Raw genomic sequence first — 22,041 nt, 5'->3', positions numbered from 1 at the left:
CCTTAGCCTCCCAGAGCCTCAGTTCCCAATGTTTTTTCCAGCCAGAAGTTACGGGGGCTTCTCTTCTTGGCACTGGAACCCTGAGTGGGGCGTCTGGTGTGGGACAGGGACCCCTCAGTTCTCAGGGAGGACCCTCCTGGCCGAGGTGTCCTCCTGATTTTTATTCCGCCTCACGTGGGTGTGGGACCAGCCCGTCTGCCTCTGTCCCTTTACCAGTCTCGATGCGGCTGCTGCTTTAATTCCACAGGTGTAGGACTTCCATTCAGCTTGATTTCAGGCGGTTTTGAATGATGGCTGTTCTGTAGTTTAGTTGTAACTTTGATGTGGTTGAGAGGACGCGATACCACGTTTAACCTATGCCGCCATCTTGACTGGAAGTCCATTTTTTGTTCAGATAGAGTGGGGAAGGAGAAAGAGAGAAACATCGACTTGAAAGGGACACATCGAGTGGCTGTCACCCACACGACCAACCAGGGCCGGGGACAAACTGCAACCTAAGTATGTGCCCTTAGTGGGAACCGAACCCGTGTCTCTCTGGACCGCAGGCCTAACCGCTGAGCCAAACTGGCCAGGGCTGATTTTTTAGTATGGTAGGTGAAAATCTATCTCTCTACCCCCCAATCTCGCTAAACAGATGTCCAATTTTACCAGTACATTTGTTCCTCGCCACTTCGGGCTTCAACTTTCATGGTTTCACTCTATCACATGAAGTGGCGAGGGACACTGTAAACTTTACCTTCAATGTGCCCATTCCTATTGTCTATATCCACCCAATACCAAAGTCAGAAGCTTGTCATCCCTGACTCCTCCTTTCCTCATTCCCCAATCTAATCCATCATCAATCCCTACTAATTATGTATATTTAACCCTATGATGTGTATTTCAAATCCACTTCCTTCTCTCCATCTTCATCATTAGCGTAAGTTCAGTAATCATTTCCCATTCCTCCTTAATCCATCCTTCATATGGCTACAATTATCTGGAGGTCAACTGACCCAAACTCTTCAACAAGTATCATAAAAGTGTGAGTACTATTGCCCTGGCTGGTGTGACTCAGTTAGTTGAGCATAGTCCTGTGCACTAAAGGGTTGCCAGTTTGATTCCTGGTCAGGGCACATGTCCATATTTCTAGCTCAAGCCTGGGTCAGAGCACCTGGGGGAGGAAGCCAATCAATGTTTCTCTCCCTTCCTCTCTACAATCAATAAAAACATTTTTTTAAGTTTTGAGTACTGTAATTAAAAATAAAAAAATTTTAAATTACAATATAAACACGGAGGAAAAAATACTAAGTATTATTTCTAGATAGAAAAATAAAAGTTTGAGTAAAGGAACATAACAGATGCAACCTGTGGTCCTAGAATGTATATTGGTTTGGTCAAAATAGTTGTGAATGGCATATTTGGGTCACCTGGGAAACTGTGAATATGGCATGAGGATTAAAGGAAAAGGTAAAGATTAATGTTATATTTTTCTAAGTTTCTACAATGCACATTACCGCTTCTATAAAAATAAAAGGTTATTTTAAAAGTGAACTTTCAGCCCTAGCTGGGTAGTTCAGTTGGTTAGAGCATTGCCCTGATACACCAAGGTTGCAGGTTTGATCTCCAGTCAGGGCACATACAAGAATCAACCAGTGAATGCATAAAATAAGTGAAACAAACTAATGTTTCTTTCTCTCTCCCTTTATCGCTCTAAGATAAATTTTTTAAAAAGTGAATTGTCCAGCTGTACAATTGATAACTGTTAAGTAAATTTTGGCTTTTTTTCTTTTAAATCCTCACCAGGGAATATTTTTCCATTGATTTTCAGATAGAGTGAGGAGGGTGAAGGGAGGGAGACACATCAATCGGCTGCCTCCCTGCAAGACCCCAACCACAACCAAGATAAGGCCCTTGGACGGAACTGAACCAGCAACTCTCTTGTCCGCTGGCCAATGCTCTAACTGCTGAGACAAACCAGCCAGGGCAAATTTTGGCTTTTTGCCGTAACTTTTTAAAAGAGTGAGTCCTCTTAGCATTGAAATCTGACTCACTTCCCTGCCTAAACCCCCCCCCCCCAGAAGACCCACAGTATCTTTGAAGTTTAAAGTTCACTCCTGGCATATGAGAGTCTTCACAATGTGGCTTCTGACCTATTCAAATTCACTCCAGGATTCCTCTACTAGTCAACCTGATGTTTATTCTATGTTCTCTGCCCTCTGTGCTTTTTGCTAATTGCTCTCCTGCACTTCTCCATGTCAAGTTTCCCACCTTCCTTTAATGCCCAACTCAGAGCACCTCCAGAGCCTTCTCTGATTCTATCTTGGTAGCTTATTCCTTCTTGTAGCCACATAACAAATTGTGCCTTGTTGACAGCACCTGTTTCCTGGTAGTATGGCAATCAAGCCCTTCAAAACAAAGTGAGATGCTGTGAGGTCAAGTCCACATTCCCAAACTAGTGTTCTTTCCATTCTACAATACTCCCTCTACTGTGTATATTTGGTTGACAAAAACAGATAGTACATGTTGTTCCTCTACCTCTTCTCACTAATGTCACTATTCTGTTTCCAAAGCTTTATTTATAGCCCAAACCTGAGGGCCTGAGTCCAAAACTCACCACCTGCTGGTGAAGGGTGGAACTGGAGGTACTTTCCTTCTCCCTATCAACCCCCCCCCACACACACACACACCACACCCCAAGTCTCAAAGACAATGGAATTCTGAATTTCTACTCAACAGAGGGATATTTAATGAATCTATGCATCTCTGGGTAGTTTCATGAAAATGCCAAGTCCTACATTCTTGCTTTGGGGTAGGGGGGTAATCCTCACCTGAGGATATTTTTTCATTGATTTTTGGATAGGAAGAAAAACATCGATGTGAGAAAAGTATGAAGATTGGTTGCCTCCTGCATGACCCCAACCAGTGCTGGGGACAACCAAGGTGTGTGCCCTTGACCAGGAATCAAACCTGCAACCCTTGCCCTGGCCGGTCTGGCTCAGCAGTTAGAGTGTTAGCCTGTGTTCCAGGAGAACCCGGGTTCGGTTCCCGCTAAGGGCATGTACATCAGTTGCAGTTTGTCTCCGGCCCTGGTTTGGTCGTGCGAGTGGCAGCCACTCGATGTGTCCCTTTCATGTCGATGTTTTTCTCTCTCTCCCCCTTTCCCTTCTACACTATCTGAACAAAAAATGGGAAAGTGTCCTCGGGTGAGGATTAAAAAAAAAAAAACACAAAAAAACCTGCAACCCTTCAGCCTGCAAGACTGACGCTCTAACCACTGAGCCAAACCAGCCAGCGCCTACATTCTTCTCTTTTTAAGGATTCAATAGGTCGTAGGACCAGGCAAAAGAAACAAATCACTTAATGTTTGCCACAATTCACTGGAATTAATAATTGGCAGACCCAAGTTCCTCATGGGTATTGTGTGATGACAGACTCTCAGGGCAACATATTATCTGGGATCCAAATATATCAAGATGCTAGACTTACAGGTCCATTTGTGGCATGCTGTTATTCCTCTATGTCTATTTGATGCCATATTCTTAAGTCAAAAACCCACCTTTTAATCATAGCACTTAACCTATGGGAAGAAGGGGTTAGCTACAGAAGGGGTTACCTCATTCCAATTTCTTTCTGGGAATATGGTAGGGGAAAAGACAGACTACTGATAAAACTTGCCTCTTGGGTTAAGTACACAGGCTTCTGAAGATGACATACAGTACCCTCACTGCTTCCTGCAGTTTATGAAGCACTGTCAAATCATTTTATCAGAAAGCTACACTGCTGTAAACTCAAGTTCCAGCACTAGAACCAAGCCTCTCACAAGTCTGGTCTTGGTTTTTCCTAAAGAATCCAGAGTTCCAACTATCTTCCCTCTAGACAAACTGTGAGACAAATGAAAACAAAGCAGTCATTCCAACACAAATTTCTACAACTTATCTACATATTTTGTGGGAAAATACCACTTGTCTTCTGTTATACTCCCATAATTTGATACAGAGGTATTAAATGTCTTTCCCTGAAAGATCTTGTCTTTACCCCTGAGGTTAGGCTGCCAACCCATAGGAATGAGACAATGCTCACAGTGGGGAGAAGACTGAGGGCTAAGCCATTGGGATACCTAAATTGTGGGACAACACAAGAACCAAAGACAGAATCTGGTGGACACAGTGTCATGGAAAAGAATGGACAGCCCACTCAAATCCCAAAAAGGCAAAAATATCTATTTCACAGCACCTGAGTTCAAGATGCCCCAGTGTAATCAGAGCAGCCAACAAAATTATCTTGTGTCCATGAAGATTATCTATTTAGACCAGATGAGAGTTTGGTATAAGTACTAGGACAACCAACACAAATTTGACTCAATGAATAATTTTCTCTGCACCATACTCTTCTTTGGGTAAGGCATCATGGTACTGACCCCAGAAGCACAAATGATTTATGATGGTAGCTGCTGAAGAAGAGGACCCTCTATACCTGGATGAAACTATGCAAGCAATCATCTGAAAAACAGAGCAGGGAGGATGTTTAATTTAGAAAAAAAAAAACACATCCAATACTAGAATTTTATATTAGAAAAAACTTTTTTTTTTATAATACAAATAACATAATATAAAGGTGGGCACAATAAGTAATCCTCAACCAGAGCATAAATGTTTGGGATTTTTTGATGCACCAAAAGAATATCCACCTCTAGACAGACTATTTTCTGCAACCCTAAGATATTTGGAGGGTACCCAATCCAGTTCTTGGTCAGGAAAAAGGAACTCTCTGCAGACCTAGCCTTACCACCCACCTCAAATGTACATTAAGGATGTCACATTGTCCATATCTGGAACTCCATCAGGCTATCCTCCATCTACCACAGTCCTATCCAGTGATACTGCAGACATGGGTACTGCAGACGTGGGGCTAAGCAGCAGTATCATACCAATATAAATCTGGAGGGGAAGAGAGCACAATCTTACAGGATTTCACATTTGGAAGAATGCCTTGGCAGTGAAGGGTAGCCCAAGGCCCTTCCCAGAAAAAGAAACAGGCACAGGGGCCAGAACTCAGGCTCCATTTTGATCCAACGTTTATTGTCCTTTTACAACATGTCATTTTTTGGTTTAGAAACTGCTTGTGATTAGTTTTCCAACATTAACTCAAAAGCATGTAAAATAAAATCAACCTACTCTCTATAGAAACACCCAGCAACTGTAGCCCTTCACCCTCCAGCCCAGGTTGGGTAGGGGGAAGAAGGGAGGGCTCCAGAAGCACTGAGTGCAGATGCTTTACGGTGGGGAATAGCGGTAGTGCCTTGGTTCACACCCACACAGGACCCCTGCACTGCCCCAAACTAGAACAGAAATGACATAGGCCCAAGGCCCAATTCCCTGTTGGTAATTCACTCTCCGCCTCCCAAATGAAAATCGCTTTTATTTTATCGCTTTTGTTTTGTATTTTTTTTGCAACAGAAACCCCGTCCAGTCTGACTGTAGCTGAACTGTTCAGACTGAGGAATGGAGCAGGCCGTGGGCGCACCCCTGGTCCCTCCTGGGCAAGCGCCCCCGCCCTCAGGGAACAAGGTCCAGCCAGGCCAGCTCGAAGCACACTGGCCACCACCACTTAGCCATACAGGTCATCATCATTGTCTTCTGTGTATACACTGCCACCTGTGCCGCCTCCACTGCCCTGACTGGGGCCAGCTCCACCCTGGTTTCCTGAAGGGAATCTGTGTGCACAAAAGCAAAACAAAATAAATAAAAATATAAAAAGGGGGGGAGGGAGGGGAGATTAGGATAGAACCTGTATAGGATTTTTACAACTACCCCTCTAGCCTCTAACTTAGGACTCCCACTAACTTGGTTGTGCAGTTACCAAGACAATTTAAGCATTGCCCACTGTAGCCTAGTTACCTGAAACTGCCAAAGCCCCGACTCTGCTGAAGTGTCTGAGCAAACATTTCGTATTTTCGAATGTCATTGTCACTGACAGAACGTCGGGCAAAGCGCATGGCTTCCTCAAAGTGATCTCGGCGGATCTCGGGCACTGGATCATCTTCTTCTACCTCCTGTAGGGTTGGTAAACACAGACCACTAGGGTAATTAAAGTCCAGCCTGGATCCCTTCCCTGGCCTTCCTGCCTCTTCAATACAACCTGAGTAAGTCACTAAGCCAATCTTTCTAAAACTGAGTGACTGCCCTGCTTAAAAACCTGTCAGTACATCCTGAAAAAGGCAAAACTACAGGCACGGAAATCACACCAGTGGCTTAGGGTGGTGGAAAAAAAAAACAAAAAATGGACTAAAGTGGCCCAAGGGAACTTCTTAGGATGACAAAAATTTCTATCTCTACTGTGGTAGTAGTTATAGGACTTACACACATTTTTGGAAAGTAGGTAAATAGTGTACCTAAAAAGGGTGAATTTTTACTATACGTAAATTATGCTGCAGTAAACCCAAATTAAAAAAAAAAAAAAAAAAAAAAGTCAATGGCTCTCAGTGTTTACCACATCTTAATTACACCTTACTTAGTGGCCTCACTTTCAGTAAATTTGCCCAGGTTTTCCCAATTTCTGTAATCCTACTTTATAGCAAGTTATTTGGGCTGCTTATTTTATCCAAATTCTACTCTCCCTTTAACAGCCCAGCTCAAACCCTATCTCTTCTACTGAGAAGCCATTCCAATTGCTGTGACTAATGAGACTGCTAGGATTAGTTTATCAGTAGTAGTTAAACTTTTATGGAAGACAGGTGGGATGTCACAGACCCCCCTCCAAAAGGTAGAGAAAGCCATCCATTAACCCATCCATCCATTCTCTAACATGTGTTACAACACAGTGGGAAACAGGCAAGATGATATGGAGTACCTATCATTATGGAGCTTACACTCACACAACAAAATTTGCATTTAATTTTAGGAGGCCCGTGGGACTATCATGGTTCTAAACCTTGCTCTATTTGTTCACCTGCATGATCATACTTCAATTTCCCTTATGGAGTCTACTTCACAGCCTTTATAATTCAAGACTTGAAGGTGTTAACCCCCAGTTCTTCTTTCTCTTTGATACCCTGTTAAATGCCTAAGTCAGATGACCTTTCGAAAACCTTACACTCTTCTAGGGAATGGTGGAGACTGCCCCCTGGATCCCCACAACTGGCACATCTGGGGAAAGGATGCAAACTCACCATGGCTGATGGGTTGGTCTGCCTCTCTCGGTCTCGTCTAATCTCACTCTCGATGGATTCACGAATGGCCAGTTTACAGGCACGTTGGCAAATCTCTGTCAGGTCAGCTCCAGAGAAGCCATTAGTCATCTTAGCCAAGAACTCCAAATCCACATCCTAAAAGTAACAGAGTACCTTAGCATTTAGTCTCTCCTCCCATGATACACAAACACATCTCTGAGCTACTCAAGCACTTCCAATTCATCCCATTTCTCACCACTGTTTTATTCCCGATTCTAGATTATCCCAATACCCTCAAATCTTCCATCTTCCCTTTACAACCCAAACCCCAGAAATGCCCATGAAACCTCGTCTGGGAACCAAACAGCACTCCACTAGCCTGAGGACTCATAGAAGTCCCCCTGGCCCATGATCTTGCACCTGCCTTGGCCACTGGGGACTTGCGTAGGTTGGCCTTGAGGATGGCAACACGGGACTTCTCATCAGGAAGTGGGATATAGATGAGCTGATCAAGGCGACCAGGTCGCAGGATGGCAGGATCAATGATGTCAGGTCGGTTGGTGGCGCCAATGATAAAAACATTCTTTTTTGTGGACATGCCATCCATTTCTGTCAGGATCTGGTTGATAACTCGGTCAGCAGCCCCGCCACCATCTCCAATGTTACCACCACGGGCCTTGGCAATTGAATCCAGCTCATCAAAAAACAGTACACAAGGGGCAGCTTGGCGGGCCTGTGGGAGGGACAGATGGACTCAAGCATTAGCACAACTGGATCTCAGACCTGAGAAAGAAAATAAAGTGACCTTCATTGCCCCAGCTGTACTGCCAGAATGAGGTGGGTTTTTTTTGTTTTTTTTTTATTTTTTATCCTCACCCGAGGACATTTTTCCATTTTTTTTTTGTTCAGACAGAGCGGGAGGGAGAGAGAGGAAGAGAGAGAGAGAGAGAAACATCGATGTGAAGGGACACATCAAGTGGCTGCCACCCGCACGACCAACCAGGGCCGGGGACAAACTGCAACCGAGGAACGTGCCCTTAGCGGGAACCGAACCCGGGTCTCTCAGTACCGCAGGCCGACGCTCCAACCGCTGCGCCAAACCGGCCAGGGCCAGAATGAGGTGTTTTTAACTTTCCCAAAGAAACAACCTCTTTCTCTACCTTGCCTCCAAGCAAGTGAATAGAGAGCCCAGTTGCTTATAGCTCACCTTGTCAAAGATTTCTCTGACATTGGCCTCAGACTCCCCAAACCACATGGTGAGCAGCTCAGGACCCTTGATGGAGATGAAGTTAGCCTGGCATTCATTAGCAATGGCTTTAGCCAGCAAGGTTTTCCCACAGCCAGGAGGTCCATAGAACAGTACTCCCTTAGAGGGTGTCATGCCAAACTTGAGGAATTTGTCTGGGTGCTCCACAGGATACTAGAATGAAAAAGAAAAAGGGTTCAGGGATATACCTACAGTTTGAAAGAAACCTAACAAAACAGAAGTCTACCCCCACCATCCCATGGTGTAAGATACAGGTTCTCTAGCAGGCTCCTTAGTGCCTCAAACCTGTTTCTGAATTATTCTCACAATTCCTGCAATGAATGTGCCAATACCCCAAGACTAATCAGCTCAATTACAAAGTACCTAAGCAGTGACTCACTCTGAACCAAGATACCCTACCTGAACCAGTTCCTGAAGCTCACGTTTGACATCCTCCAGGCCCCCAATGTCCTCCCAGGTTACCTGTGGCACCTCCACCACAGTTTCCCGCAATGCTGATGGGTTGCTCTGGCTCAGGGCCCACTAAAAAGGGAAGAAAAACTGGGGATGAGATTCTCCAGGGAAGGCATCAAATTACACATGTGGACCTAAGATGTGAATGTAGTCCTTACCCGGAAGTCATCCATAGTAACTGCCAGGGAGTTCATGACTTCAGCATCAATGGTTTCATCCTCTAGGTCAATGAGGTCCATCTTCTTTCGGATGGCTTGCAGAGCAGCCTCCGAGCACAAGGCTGCTAGGTCAGCACCCACATGCCCATGAGTCTCATTGGCTACCTGCAGATAGAAGATCTACTTACTATCCTATCACTAAGACTTAGCTGCCTTAGGAAGGCAAAAACAGCATCCTGGCCCCTCTCCCTGACTTCTCTTTCTGGGTCCTCCCATTTATCTGGACACATGCCAGTAGTCTTTTCACTGGCAAGATTTTAAGGTGTTTTTTTTTTTTGTTTGTTTGTTTGTTTTTAAAGATTTTAAGTATTTAAATCTGGACTTGGAGCCTGGAAATGAAGCTTCCCCCAAAATTCTGGTTTACTCTAATACAGTGTCAACCAAGAAACATGCCAACTCCAGTTTCCTGGGTTCAATCTAAAATCACTTCCTTTTCCCTGCCCAAAATCAAAATCTTAAGTTTATATTCCTAGCCAGTTCCCTTCAACTGCCTGGAAATAGATATCCTAAAACTTCTGGCCAGCCCTCATCACTACTCCACCTGTTCCAGGTCCACATCATCTGCCAGCTTCATGTTCTTGGTATGGATCTGAAGAATTTCCAAGCGTCCTGTAGCATCAGGGATTCCAATATCTACCTCCCTGTCAAAGCGACCTGTGGGACAGTGTGTGAACATAGACAGGGCTCATTTCTGGTGCAGAGCGAAGAAGGAATAGGCCTAACACGACCAACCATCCTAGTTTGCCCAGGACTGTTCTGATGTTAGCACTCAAAGTCCCATGTCCTGAGAAACCCCTTAGTCTCAGGCAAATCAGGACAGCTGGTCACCCTAGATAAGATCCCTGTGCCCCATCACTACAAAAAGCCTCAAGAAACAAGCAGGCCCTGCCCAGTTGTGCTGTGTTTAGAGCGTCAACCCATGGACCAATGAGTTGCAGGTTTGATTCCGGTCAAGGGCATGTACCTAGGTTGCAGTTCGTCCCAGGCCCTGGTCAAGTTGTGCAGGAGGCAACCAGTTGATGTGGCTCTCTCACATTGATGTTTCTTTCTCCCTCCCTCCCTCCCTTCCTCCCTCCCACTCTATCTAATAATTCAGTAGAAAGAGAAAAAAAATGAGCAGGATTAGATGACTTAAAGGACAGATATGGAATTAAAAAAGATTAAGCCAAGTACAGCTATAATCTCTCTATGAGCAAGGAGAGTTTAAAGAAATTTAGGGTCCTTACCAAATCGCCGTAGGGCTGGGTCAATGCTGTTGGGTCTGTTGGTTGCTGCCATGACAATCACATGTGCTCTCTGCTTTAGGCCATCCATAAGGGTCAACAACTGTGATACAATACGCCGTTCCACCTCCCCATGGGTCTGTCAGGACAGGATATCTGGTCAGGAGTGAAGTCAAGACCTTTTAACCCCACACTAATCCCCCGGGTTAAGGTCCTACTTTTTCTCTTTTGGGAGCAATGGCATCCAGCTCATCAATAAAGATGATAGCAGGAGCATTCTTCTCAGCCTCCTCAAAGGCTTTACGAAGGTTGCTCTCAGACTCACCAGCCAACTTGCTCATGATCTCAGGACCTGAAAGGATACACAATAGAGGCAATGACAAAACTATATCCTTCCTCATTCCCCAAAGAAATCAGGTATTTTGTTTGCCAAGCCCAGAGACAGGTCCTGGGTGAGAAGGTGATAGGTTAGCTCTGCCTACTTTTTCACAGCCTCTATTAGTCACTATCCCAGGACAGCCAACAGGCCAGACTAGAGAGAAGCCAAGGCATTCAGTACACTTATCTCACAGTTGAACTGAAAGTTGGAAGATGAAAGATGCTCTGGGACCTCTGGCCACAGCAGGAGAAGCAGCATCCCAGAAGGACCTCTAATAGCTAAATATCATTCTTAAAGAGCCAGTTGACCTTCCCCCAAACCCTGTGTAATAAAATATAGACTTTTGGATTTCCCATTGTAACTTACACCTCTCTAAATGTTTTTAGCCTGTCTGTAATCTTTCTCAAAGGAGAAAAGATTGGGGGCACAAGAGTAAACTATCTTCCCCTTTTTGCTTATTTTTCTATAATGTACTCCAGCAGAAAAAAGATGCTAAAGTGTACACAAGGCTATGTGTGCAAATGAATGTGTCCATGATTTATCCAGATCACAAGACTGGATCATGCTCAACTCAGAATTGGGTCCAAGTTGCCTACCATTGATCAAAAAGAAGAAGGCCCCAGTCTCGTTTGCCACAGCTCGAGCAATCAGGGTCTTCCCAGTCCCAGGAGGTCCATAGAGCAGGATTCCCCGAGGAGGCTGAGGACCAGTAGAGAGAGTGCGATTAGGTTCAGACTCCCACCTTCTCCCAACCCCATCCACCCTAACATGGCTTAAATAGGGTTCTATCGAGAGTAGCTCAACCCTGACACCAATAAGATTGAGTCCTCAGCCACAGCTGCTAGGAAGATAGTTTACTTCAGGTCACACTCACTCCTCTTTATCAGCGGAGAAAATACTGATAGAAGGCTGACGTTTATGATTACAGCTTGCATAAAAGACTAAGAGCAGAGAAAACACCCTAAAAAAACTACTGTGAGTGAGTCTAAAGATCTTGGCATTAGGCAAAAACAAAGGGCCATTCGGCCAAGGGCTTGACTTTTGATAGACCAAGGGCCACGGACCAGCTTAGTTAAAAGTGTTGCCAGGGACTCAATCACTTTGGTAATCACAACCCTTCAGGATTTATTATGTTAGAATGCTTTTCCTTACCGCCAACCACAAGTTTTCCTCTTTGAAGCTGTCTTTTCTGTGGCCTCATCCACAGGCAGCACATGGGAAGTGCCCACACAGAAGATAAAGTTATTTATATGGTGCATACTAGGGAAGGGGTAATAATTTCATCTTCAGTGTATTCCATGACATGTTTGGGAAGTTACATTCTACACCAGCAGTTCAAATATTTTAGACTCAGGACCCTTAACACTCTGTAAATTTCCTTAATTTCTACTTCTGTTGGCCAGCACTCTTCTAGACAGGTTGGCAAACTATGGCGACATTTTTTTTATAGGGTTCACAAGAATGGCTTTTATGTTTTTAAAGAGTTGTAACATATAGATGTGACAGAGAACTTTATTGGCCCTCTCTGTTCTAGACCATTAGTAGTTTTAATAAATTTAGAACCCTCTTATAAACCCCCAAAATTTTTACTGCTTCTCTAATCAAAGAAAATAATGAATCATGTAAACCAGTCCCAGGATCAGACAACCAAGTAGTTGTTAATCACCATCTTAGACTATATTCCACAGAGCCCAAGATACTCACCTTCACACCAATTGCCTTAAATAGGGCAGGATGTCTCAGGGGCAGCTCCACCATCTCCTTTATCTGAGCTAGCTGTTTCCTGCAGCCACCAATGTCATCATAGCCTACTTCATTCAAGGACTCTTCCTCATCCTGAATATGAAGGAGACAAAGAAAAGGAGAAGACAGGAATACTACTATTAGTAAAAGCTGAGCCTCTTTAAGTCCTTCCACAATCTGGTATGAAAAAATCTGCTATAAATAAAGACTCTCCTCTGAGGGGACCATGCCTCAAAGGACAACTCAAAGTCCCAAAGCAAAGATTTCTAGCATCACCCTGGCTTGTTTGGCTTAGCAGTTGGAGTGTCGGCCTGTGGACCAAAGAGCCTCGGGTTTGATTCCAGGTCAAGGGCATGTACCACCTTGGTTGCAGGTTGGATTCCTGACCCTGGTTGGGTTGTGTAGGAGGCAACCAATTGATGAGTCTCTATCACATTCATGTTTCTCACTCCTTCCTTTCCTCCCTCCCTCCCTTCCACTCTATCTGAAAAATCAATAGAAAAATATCAAGTGATTTAAAAACAAACGAAAACCAACAAAGATTTCTAGCATAGCTTTCCCCTCTCACACTGTCCTTAGTCTTACTGGGAAGGGTTCCTCTAAGACCTGAAGCTGGAAATTTTGGTAAATGGGCATTCCAGCCCCATCATTAGCATCACTCCTTCAAACCACCCTGGCTTGTTTGGCTCAGTGGTTAGAGCGCCAACCCGTGGACCAATGAATCTCGGGTTTGATCCCAGTCAAAGGCACGCACCTCGGTTGTGATTCGTCCCCGCCCGATTGGGGTCGAGCAGGAGGCAACCACTCAATGTGTCCCTCTCACATCAATGTTTTTTTCTCTTTCTCTCTCTTTCTCCCTTCCACTGTATCTGAACAAAAAAAAAAAAAAAAGGAAAAATATCCTCGGGTGAGAATTAGAAAAAAGATTTAGTCCAACCACTTAGATCCTTTTGGTTCAATCTAGATTTTTAAAATTACCGGTATCAGATACATCTAAGAAATACCTAGGCCCAGAAACAAGTAACTGGGAGATTTCCCACCTCTGCAAAAAGCTTAATTACAGAGAGCACCTCATCTTGATAACTACCCCTTGACAGCCCCACTTAATAACCATGTAGTCCAGTACTGGGATCAGAGAGAGAACTCACCTCTCGTTTGATAGGCTCCCCTTCACAGTGGATCACTGTGTCTGGAGCAACAATGCAGTAAGGACTGGGATCTGTCTCCACCACTTTGAACTCCACAGCACGCATTCCACCCCGGACAAGAAAAATGTCTCCTATGAGAACAATCAGCACAAGGGCAGTCAGAGGTGTCAACAAGACTAAGTGAGAATTATTCATCAGAACCAGGGTCTAGAATGCCAAGTTCATTAGATACTGCCCTCCTTCTTTCCTACCCCCATGATACTGTTAAGCATCAGGCCAGAGGAGAAGCTATCTGTGAAGAGTCTCTTTGCCTTTCAAGAGGACAGTGAACAACCTGATTTGTCAGAAGCCCATATGGTTTTGACTTCTGGGGTACAGGCAACCCAAGCTTTTACAACACCCACCAACAGTAGAACTGTGCTACATATTAACACACTTTGGACTATTATAAAGCCAAAATAGCCCAGAGATTTAAGAAAAGAAAGCTTACTCTCCTTGAGCAGGGACTGGGAATGGGGTGACAGGGGCATGGCAGGGAGGGCAGGGGGAAGGACAGAGTATACATGTATGCATACATTGGAAACTGAGACAGATGTTCAAAGGTTTACTACCAAGTATCCCTACAAACAGCCGTCCTTAAGCTCAGTTCCTAGAATTCTCTCTCACCTTTCCGGATGGGTCGATAAGCTTCCAGGAAGTACGGCTTAAGGTATACCTCAAAGAGGTTGCCAGTGATACCTTCCACCGTGTCATCGATGGGTAGCACGTGGATGCGTTTGCCGTATTTCACATCAGGACATGGCTGGATGCTGAGGATGACAAGCAGACTCCACGTTACCAACCACACTGCAGCCCCAAGCACTGGGTATCCGAAAGAGCTTGGCACAGAGAGCTGATGGCAAGCGAAAGAGAAAAAGCAGGGATGGCTTTAGATGAAGAGAGGCAGGAGGACAGGGTGGGAACGAGAACAAAGGAACAGCCAAGCAGAACTAAGAGGTCACACTCAGGGAGGGATAGTAGAAGCCATTAGCATCACTGCCCCTGCTGGTGTGGCTCAGTTGGTTGAAGCGTCATCCCGTACACCAAAAGGTGGTGGGTTTGATTCCTGGTCAGGGCACATGTGGGAGGCAACCGATCAATGTTCCTCTCTTACATCGATGTTTCTCTCTTTCTCCCTCCCAACCTCTCTCTTAGAAAAAAAATCAATAAAATAAAATAATAATAATCTCAGCCAAGTGGTCAGAGAACCTTTGAAAAAAGTGACTAAGCATCTCCAGAAAGGCTACATGAAACTAGAATCTATAAAAAAAGAATCAGAAGCCTAAGGTATTACTGGCCAGGTGACAGGTGGTTTGGTAACAGTAGCTAGAGATAACTCCATGATGAGAAAGCCTCTTGACTAAAGTTAAGTCCAAAATCACTAAGACTGCAGCTATTCCTGGGCCTGGCTCCAAGTATGCCCCTCTTAGATTAACTTGGACCTTTAAAAAACCTACTAGGAGTTCAACTTTCACACGCACACTCCCACCTCATTCCAGCCCCAATACAAGTCATTAATCCAAACAGTAGTGAGGTTATTTGGCAGATACACACCCTCAAATGGCATCCTAACCAGGGTCTAAGGTGTGATAAGTTACACCTCTTATAGTAAATAAAAAAAAGAGTGGGGGATGCACATCAAGAAAGTCATAGAAATGCCAATTTGTCCCAAAGATCAAGCAGAAGCAGATATTAAAGTGCCAAGAGGCAGAACCAAAACCCAAAGACAACCATGATACATAAGTCTTCCCATGGTTAGGAGGCTTCTGAAACCTGCAGATGCCAAGGCCTTCATAGGAGTCCTGCCTCTGGCCTCCCATCCCTGAGGGGTCAAGAACCCCACACACACCTGATGACATCCCCTAGGCGTACGCGAAGGTTATTCCGAACAACTCTATTCATTCGAATCTTCTCATCAGAACATGTGTCATCAGAAAGCACAATGCACACAGCTTCCCGCCTCTTCTTTCCTTTCAGCAACACTGTATCACCTCGGAACAACTGCAGTTCATCCATCTTGGGCTGAGGAAACAAGGTTAAGGCCTTTGGGTCACTGGGCCAGGGGATAAGCAGCAGCCCTGGAGGTTGGGATTCCCAGTAAACCCCACTCTATCTGTGGTCACTGCAAGAAAAACGAGAAAAGAAACCTGGGAAAAGCCCTCAGGTTAAGTGCAATAAGGAAAAACTGGGCTGTGGACCTAACTTACCTGGGACAAGGACACCACACTGTTGTCCTCATTGATGGCTTCATCAACAATTAACCGATTGGGACGATTCTTCTGTTTAAGAATGGCTGTTGATAAGTCATCACCTTTTGAACTAGAAAGAGAAAATGAAGTTGGTCCCAACATATACTCCAGTCCCAGGGACCCCATCAACTTCTAAAACTCACATTTAGGAAAGAAATAGTGAATGGATGAAGCTGTCCCTACATCAAGAGCTCAGATAAATAAAATTCAGCCAAGGTAATGAAGAGTAATATCTAGCACATATTATAATTCCCATTCCAGTAGCTCTTGGTATTCTGAGCACTAGTATCCTAGTTGTAAAGCCCAAGGATCAGAAAACTATGGCCTAAAAAGATGAAACAGAAGTGGAGATTAAGTAAAATTAAAGATATAAAAATAGTCTTAGGATAGAATAGTGATTAAGAGGAGGAGATATGGCCCTGGCCGGGTTGCTCAGTGGTTAGAGCGGCAGCCTGCAGTCCGGAGAGACCCAAGTTCAGTTCCCACTAAGGGCATGTACCTCGGTTGCAGTTTGTCCCTGGCCCTGGTTGGGTCATGCGGGTGGCAGCCACTAGATGTGTTCCTTTCACGTTGATGTTTCTCTCTCCCTCTTCCTTTCTCTCCCTCCCACTCTATCTGAACAAAAAATGGAAAAATGTCCTCGGATGAGGATAAAAACAAAACAACAAAACTCACAATTCCATGAAATTGGTTTAAAAAGCCAAAACTACCCAGATGGAGTGGCTGTTGGTTGAACATCATCCTATACACCGAAAGGTTGCCCATTAGATTCCCAGTCAGGGCACATACCTGGGTAGTGGGTTCAGTCCCTGGTTGGGGCACATATGGGAGGTAACTGATCAATGTTTCTCTCTCACATCGATGTTTCTCTTTCTCTCTCTCCCTTCCTCTCACTAAGCAGGTGCTCAGGTGAGGATTTAAAAAAATAAATCGCCCTAAGCCAGTTTCGCTCAGTGGTTAGAGTGTTGGCCTGTGGACCAATGAGTCACAGGTTTGATTCGGGTCAAGGGCATATACCCTGGTTGTGAATTGTCTCTGGCCCTGGCCCTGGATGTGTCTCTCTCACATCAATGTTTCTTTTTCTCTATTTTTCTCTCTCTCTCTCCCCCTCTCTCCCTCCCACTATCTGAAGATAAACAAAGAAATATCCTTGGGTGATGATTGAAAAAAAATTAAAAAGTCCAGCTGGTGTGGCTCAGTGGTTGAGTATTACCCAACCACATGCCCAGGTGGCCAATCGATGTTCTCGCTCATCAATGTTTCTATCTCTCTACCCCCCCCCTCTAAAATCAAGAAAAATAAAAATTTTAAAAATCAATACATAAAATAAATAAGTAAATGCTAAGACATGGGACAAATCCAAATCCCTCACCCAAATCAAGGTTGCCTGAGTCTAAACTCAATTTAAACTGTCCAGTTTCAAATATTTCCTAGAAATTAAGATCATTTACCGGGCACCAATTTCTTATCTAGCTTATCTCTGGCCTTCACTAACTAAAATTGGTGGGCTCTTCCTCTAAAAGCTATCTCCTCTTGCCCTGGCCAGTTTGGCTCAGCAGTTAGAGTCAACCAAAGAGTCCTGGGTTTGATTCCGCCCAAGGGCACGTACCTCGGTTGCAGTTCATCCCTGCACGAGTTGGGGTTGTGCAGGTGGCAACCAGTCAATGTATCTCTCTCACATCGATGTTTTTTTCTCTCTCTCCCTTCCACTCTGTCTGGAGGTAAATGTAAAAATATCCTCAGGTGAGGATTAAAAAAATTAAAGCTACCTCCTCTTATTAAGGCTAAGGAAAACATGTACATTAACCAAATAGGGAGGCCAGGCAATGGAGGAAGCAAAGAAATAAAAAAGAATGTCTCTCACGAATTATTTTTTCACTCAACAAATTAATGAGTATACGTATTATACACCACACACTGTTCTAGGATCCAGGGATACAGCAGTCAACAAAACAAGACAAAATAGTATTCCTATTAAAAATATCTTCAGAACCTGCAATAAAAAGAGATGCCTATGTCCAGTCATTGTGGCTCAGTGGCTGAGTGAGCATCAACCCATAGACCAAAAGGTCGCTGTTTTGATTCCTGGTCAGGGCACATGCCCAGGTTGCAGGCTTGATCCCCAGTAGGGAGCATGCAAGAGGCAGCCAATCAATGATTAATGTTTTTCTCTCACTGATTAATGTTTCTAACTCTCTTCCTCTCCCTTCCTCTCTCTCTAAAAAAATCAATAATGTATATTTTAAAAAGAGATGCCTATGCACCAAGCTGGTGTGGCTCAGTGGTTGAGCATCAATCCATGCACCAAGAGGTTGCTAGTTCAATTCCTGGTCAGGGCACATGCCCAGGTTGTGGGCCTAATCCCCAACGAGGGGCATGCAGGAGATGGCCAATCGATGTTCTCTCATCGATGTTTCTATCTCCCTCTCCCTCTCCTCTCTCTCTTAAAAAAAATTTTTTTAATCAATAAAGAAAAAACAAAATAAAAAAAAGAGAGATGCCTAGACTCCAGAATACCTGCTGTAGAGTTATGAGGCTTTTATATCTTTTGGTCCTGATATACCCAAGAGAAATACAAATCCATTCATCTAATAAAACTGTAAACTTTCTGCTGACCCTCTCACATAGGTTGCATCTTTTTTTTAAATCCTCACTCGAGGATATTTTTCTACTTATCTTCAGATAGAGTGATGAGAGGGAGGAGAGAGAAACATCAATGTTGAGAGGGACACATCGACTGGCTGCCTCCTGCACAAACCCAACCAGGGCCAGGGACCAAACCACAACTGAGGTACGTGCTCTTGACCGGAGTTAAACCCACAACCCATTGGTCCAGTGGCTGATGCTCTAAACGCTGAGCCAAACCAGCCAGGGCATATAGGATGCATCTTTAATCATAACCTTTAAACTACCTTCCAAGAGTGGAGTTTCCTAGGCTTAAACTTGCCTCTCCCAACCCAAAAGTGTGGCACTTTGGGCATAAAATTGCAGACAAATTTTCCCAGTGTTATGAACACCCTGGAGGGCAATCATGGTCAATGTGACAGCTGAAGGCAGTTTAAACCCATCAATTCTCCCTCTCCCTCACACCTCAAAATACCTTCTAAGGGTTGGCCCATCCTTCTGCTTAATCTATAGGACTGGTGCTGGAGAAAAATAAAATGGCTGTTGCTTCTCATCATCATAGTTTGTATTTGGGGACACCTCCTACTGTCTTCTGCATAAGTCAGGCCCTTTCCAGAACTCTAAATGGCCACAGAGGACTTGGAGGGAGTTCAGGGAAGAGTCATCAAAATGACCTACAGATTAGAAACCATCTATGATAACAGGTTTCAGGAATTTTTGAATTTTAGTCTTGATAACAAAAGACTGACTAGATAACTTAAGGGACTATTTTAAGTATTAATAAGTGGTCCTTCTAAATAGGTGACTGAGTAATAATTCATCTGGATTCAAAAACTTGAAAAATAGGAACACACCAACAAAACGAAAATTTCTTTAAGTCAGGAAGGTTATTTGCATAAAAGAGTTTCCCTAGTGTTCCAGGAAAGGGGACCTGGCCCTGAGTGGGTCGACCTAGGACCAGCAGGTAGCGTGTGGGTTCTTGATTTCCTGCAGGAAGTTTCAAAGCACGTGTCCAGCTGAATTTTAGAGGACGTTTATTAAAGCTGGGGACAGTGAAACAAGAAAAAGCTGGGGAGATGAGCCTAGGCTGGTCTACTTTGGCTCACTAAGAAGTCAGAGAAAAGGGGGACTTGGGGACAGGTTCAGGGGGTTTGTCTGGGAGAATTGCTGCTACCCATTGCTGCCCTGGTTGCAGGCCTTGTGGGGTCCCTTAGAGTTTAGGAGCTGCATGCCTGTGGGGGAAGAAGAGGGAGTGCAGGTGTGCTCCCAGGAGAGCCTGCACTGGGACCTCTGTTTGAGGGGTTTCAAAGGCTTGGCGTTTAGGGGAGGATTTCAACAGAACATTCATCAGCTTTATGATGAATAAAATAAACGAGATTTATTTTAACTTCATCTGCCCTTGGGTGTGGTTGGCAAATGGCACTAATTGGATTTCTGCTATCTGTATCCCTGAGTGCTGTGATTTAAGGTATTTACCCTCTGGTTGGGGAGAAGTGCAAACCATTTATTCTTAAGTGTCCCTGGTTTAGGGGAGATATGATTTACTAGAAGCTCTTGAGTCTAAATTCAGTGGACAGAAGTGGCAGGTTTTATCTGATGCTTTCCTCAGGGGTGGAGGGCCCAGAATTTCTCAACACTACAATTTGGGGGGGGGGGGGTGCAATCTGTGTGTGTTGGAAGAGGTAAAGCAATTCTAACCTTCACACCACTTGAAGGCTGAAATCTAGGAAGGCCCAGAAAATAGTAACTCAGATTCAAAGGCATAGCAAGAACCTTAAATAGCAGAGAAAGGAAAAGTGCCTTTCTCCCTGCGTCCATTTCATAACATCAAGAAAAACTGACTAAAGCTTTCTCATATCAGTAACAACTGGCCTAAAGTATAAAGAAGGCCAGAGCGAAGAGCAGGGCTCACTCTCTCCCTCACTACTCAGGTGGCATAGGATGCTTAACCACGGGCCAAGCAGACCCGGTTCCAAAAGTGCCGCGGTGAGCTTCCCTGGGCTCGTCGGGCCTTCCCCAGCTTCGGCCTCCGCCTAAGTCTCTGGGCTCCGAAGGCCTTCACAGGGCCCAAAGTCCACGCCCACCGGGCCCAGTTAGGGTGTTGGGGCCTGCGCTCTCCGGGAACCTAAGGCCTTCAGTGGGTGGTAGGCCGAATCGCAGGGGGTCGTCCCAAGGCCCCAGGGTTCTGCGCCGGCAGTGTGGGCCCGCAGACCTCACTAGGCCGGCACGGCCGTTCCAAGTGAGACAATCAGGCCGGCCAGGGCCTGCATGACACAGCACGATCTGGCCCAGGCCCCGACCCGGGCCCAACGCAAATCCCGCCTAGGGGGCGCGCGGGTGCGTTGCCAGGCCCAGCCGGCCCCTCGGTCGCCCCCTTCCTCTTCTCTCCTTCCTTGTGTCCCTCTTTCCGGGTCTCCAAGTCTTAGACGCCCACGGCCAGGCCCTGCCAGGCCTACCCAGCGCCGAAGGGTCCCCTGGTGCGCGCACCCGCAGCGAGCGGGCGCGCGCGCACACATACACACTCACTCAGCTCCGGAGGCCATGGCGCGCGCCTCTCCCGGCCGGCGACTGTGGCGGCCCGCGGGTAACGGCTACAAGGGGTAGCAGGCGACCGACTGGACTGGGGCTCGGCTCTCCCGGGCGGGTGGCGAGCAATGGCGACAAACCCGTAGGCAGCTCCCCTCTCGCTTCCTCCCAACGGCACCCGTGCGGTGGGCGGGCAGACGTTGGCTCCTGATCCTCGACGAGGCAGCGATAGCGACGACTCAAACGTCGGCTGCAGACGCTTCACTGAGACTGAGCCGAGAAGAGCCGAATCATCGGAAGAAGGGTACTCTCACCTCAGCCAATCAGCGCCTGCCCTAGGGACTCCCGCCCGCCTCTCAGCGCCTCTCCCTAGTAACCCACGGACCAGAGCCAATCAGAAAATTCGCTTTGACCCGACTCCCGCCCCAAAGATGCAACGCCACGTCAATTGGCCGCAACACTGCGCTTCCTCGACGGATTGGTACTCTCGACCAATCAACGAAAGGAACGGGGCCAGATCGACTAGCGGAAGGAGTGTTTAATCCCTTGGAGGCGGACTCTCCCACTTGGCTCCAGGTCATTGGCTGTTTATCTTGCTGGATAAACCTGGCACAATGGATTGAACCTTTACATTAGTCTAATATTGTTGTAGTGATAGCCAACACACCTATCTTCCAAAACTTGAAGATTCACCCTAAGCCCTCTCCTTGCTCCTTCAAAATTTTGGCTCAGGCCACCCCTACTCCAGACCATTTCACTAGCGCCCCAGCTCTTAATCTACTCTATCCTAGTCATTGCACCCTATGGTTGGTTAACCCTAATCCCACAAGGTTTTCAGGGCTTGGAGGTACATGCTTCCTCTTACCACTGGGTACTAATATTATTTGAGGAGAGAGGGCATTAAAGTCCAGAGGGGGGTCAAAAGGCTACCACAGCCCTAGCCAGTTTTGCTCAACAGCCAGAATGTGGGGGTCCCACCCACCAAAAGGGTTGCAAGTTTGGTTCCCAGTCAAGGGCATGT

General features: G+C 45.6%; 1 protein-coding gene across 2 annotated transcripts; it reads right to left on the bottom strand.

Annotated features, from left to right (window-relative positions):
• Positions 1-5,033: 5,033 nt before the first annotated feature.
• LOC118629495 (valosin containing protein) lies at positions 5,034-21,299 on the bottom strand. Of its 2 annotated transcripts, XM_036260782.1 has the most exons (17): positions 21,021-21,298; positions 15,828-15,939; positions 15,470-15,642; positions 14,248-14,390; positions 13,582-13,712; positions 12,395-12,526; positions 11,287-11,389; positions 10,530-10,663; positions 10,315-10,450; positions 9,630-9,742; positions 9,029-9,193; positions 8,817-8,939; positions 8,358-8,570; positions 7,575-7,883; positions 7,151-7,306; positions 5,880-6,034; positions 5,034-5,695 (listed from the first exon to the last, which is right to left on the bottom strand). In XM_036260782.1, the coding sequence occupies exons 1-17, from the start codon at positions 21,035-21,037 to the stop codon at positions 5,590-5,592; spliced, it is 2,421 nt and encodes an 806-aa protein (XP_036116675.1). In that variant the 5' UTR covers positions 21,038-21,298; the 3' UTR covers positions 5,034-5,589. The 2 variants fall into 2 exon arrangements, with proteins under 2 accessions (XP_036116675.1, XP_036116676.1); XM_036260783.1 differs by lacking the exons at positions 10,530-10,663; positions 11,287-11,389 and having other exon boundaries at positions 21,021-21,299.
• Positions 21,300-22,041: the final 742 nt, after the last annotated feature.

The sequence above is a fragment of the Molossus molossus genome, unplaced genomic scaffold, assembly GCF_014108415.1.
Source record: "Molossus molossus isolate mMolMol1 unplaced genomic scaffold, mMolMol1.p scaffold_m16_p_14, whole genome shotgun sequence".
Taxonomy (NCBI): Eukaryota; Metazoa; Chordata; class Mammalia; order Chiroptera; family Molossidae; genus Molossus; species Molossus molossus.
The sequence above is the reverse complement of the archived record's forward strand: the minus strand, read 5'-3'. Positions and strand labels throughout refer to the sequence as shown.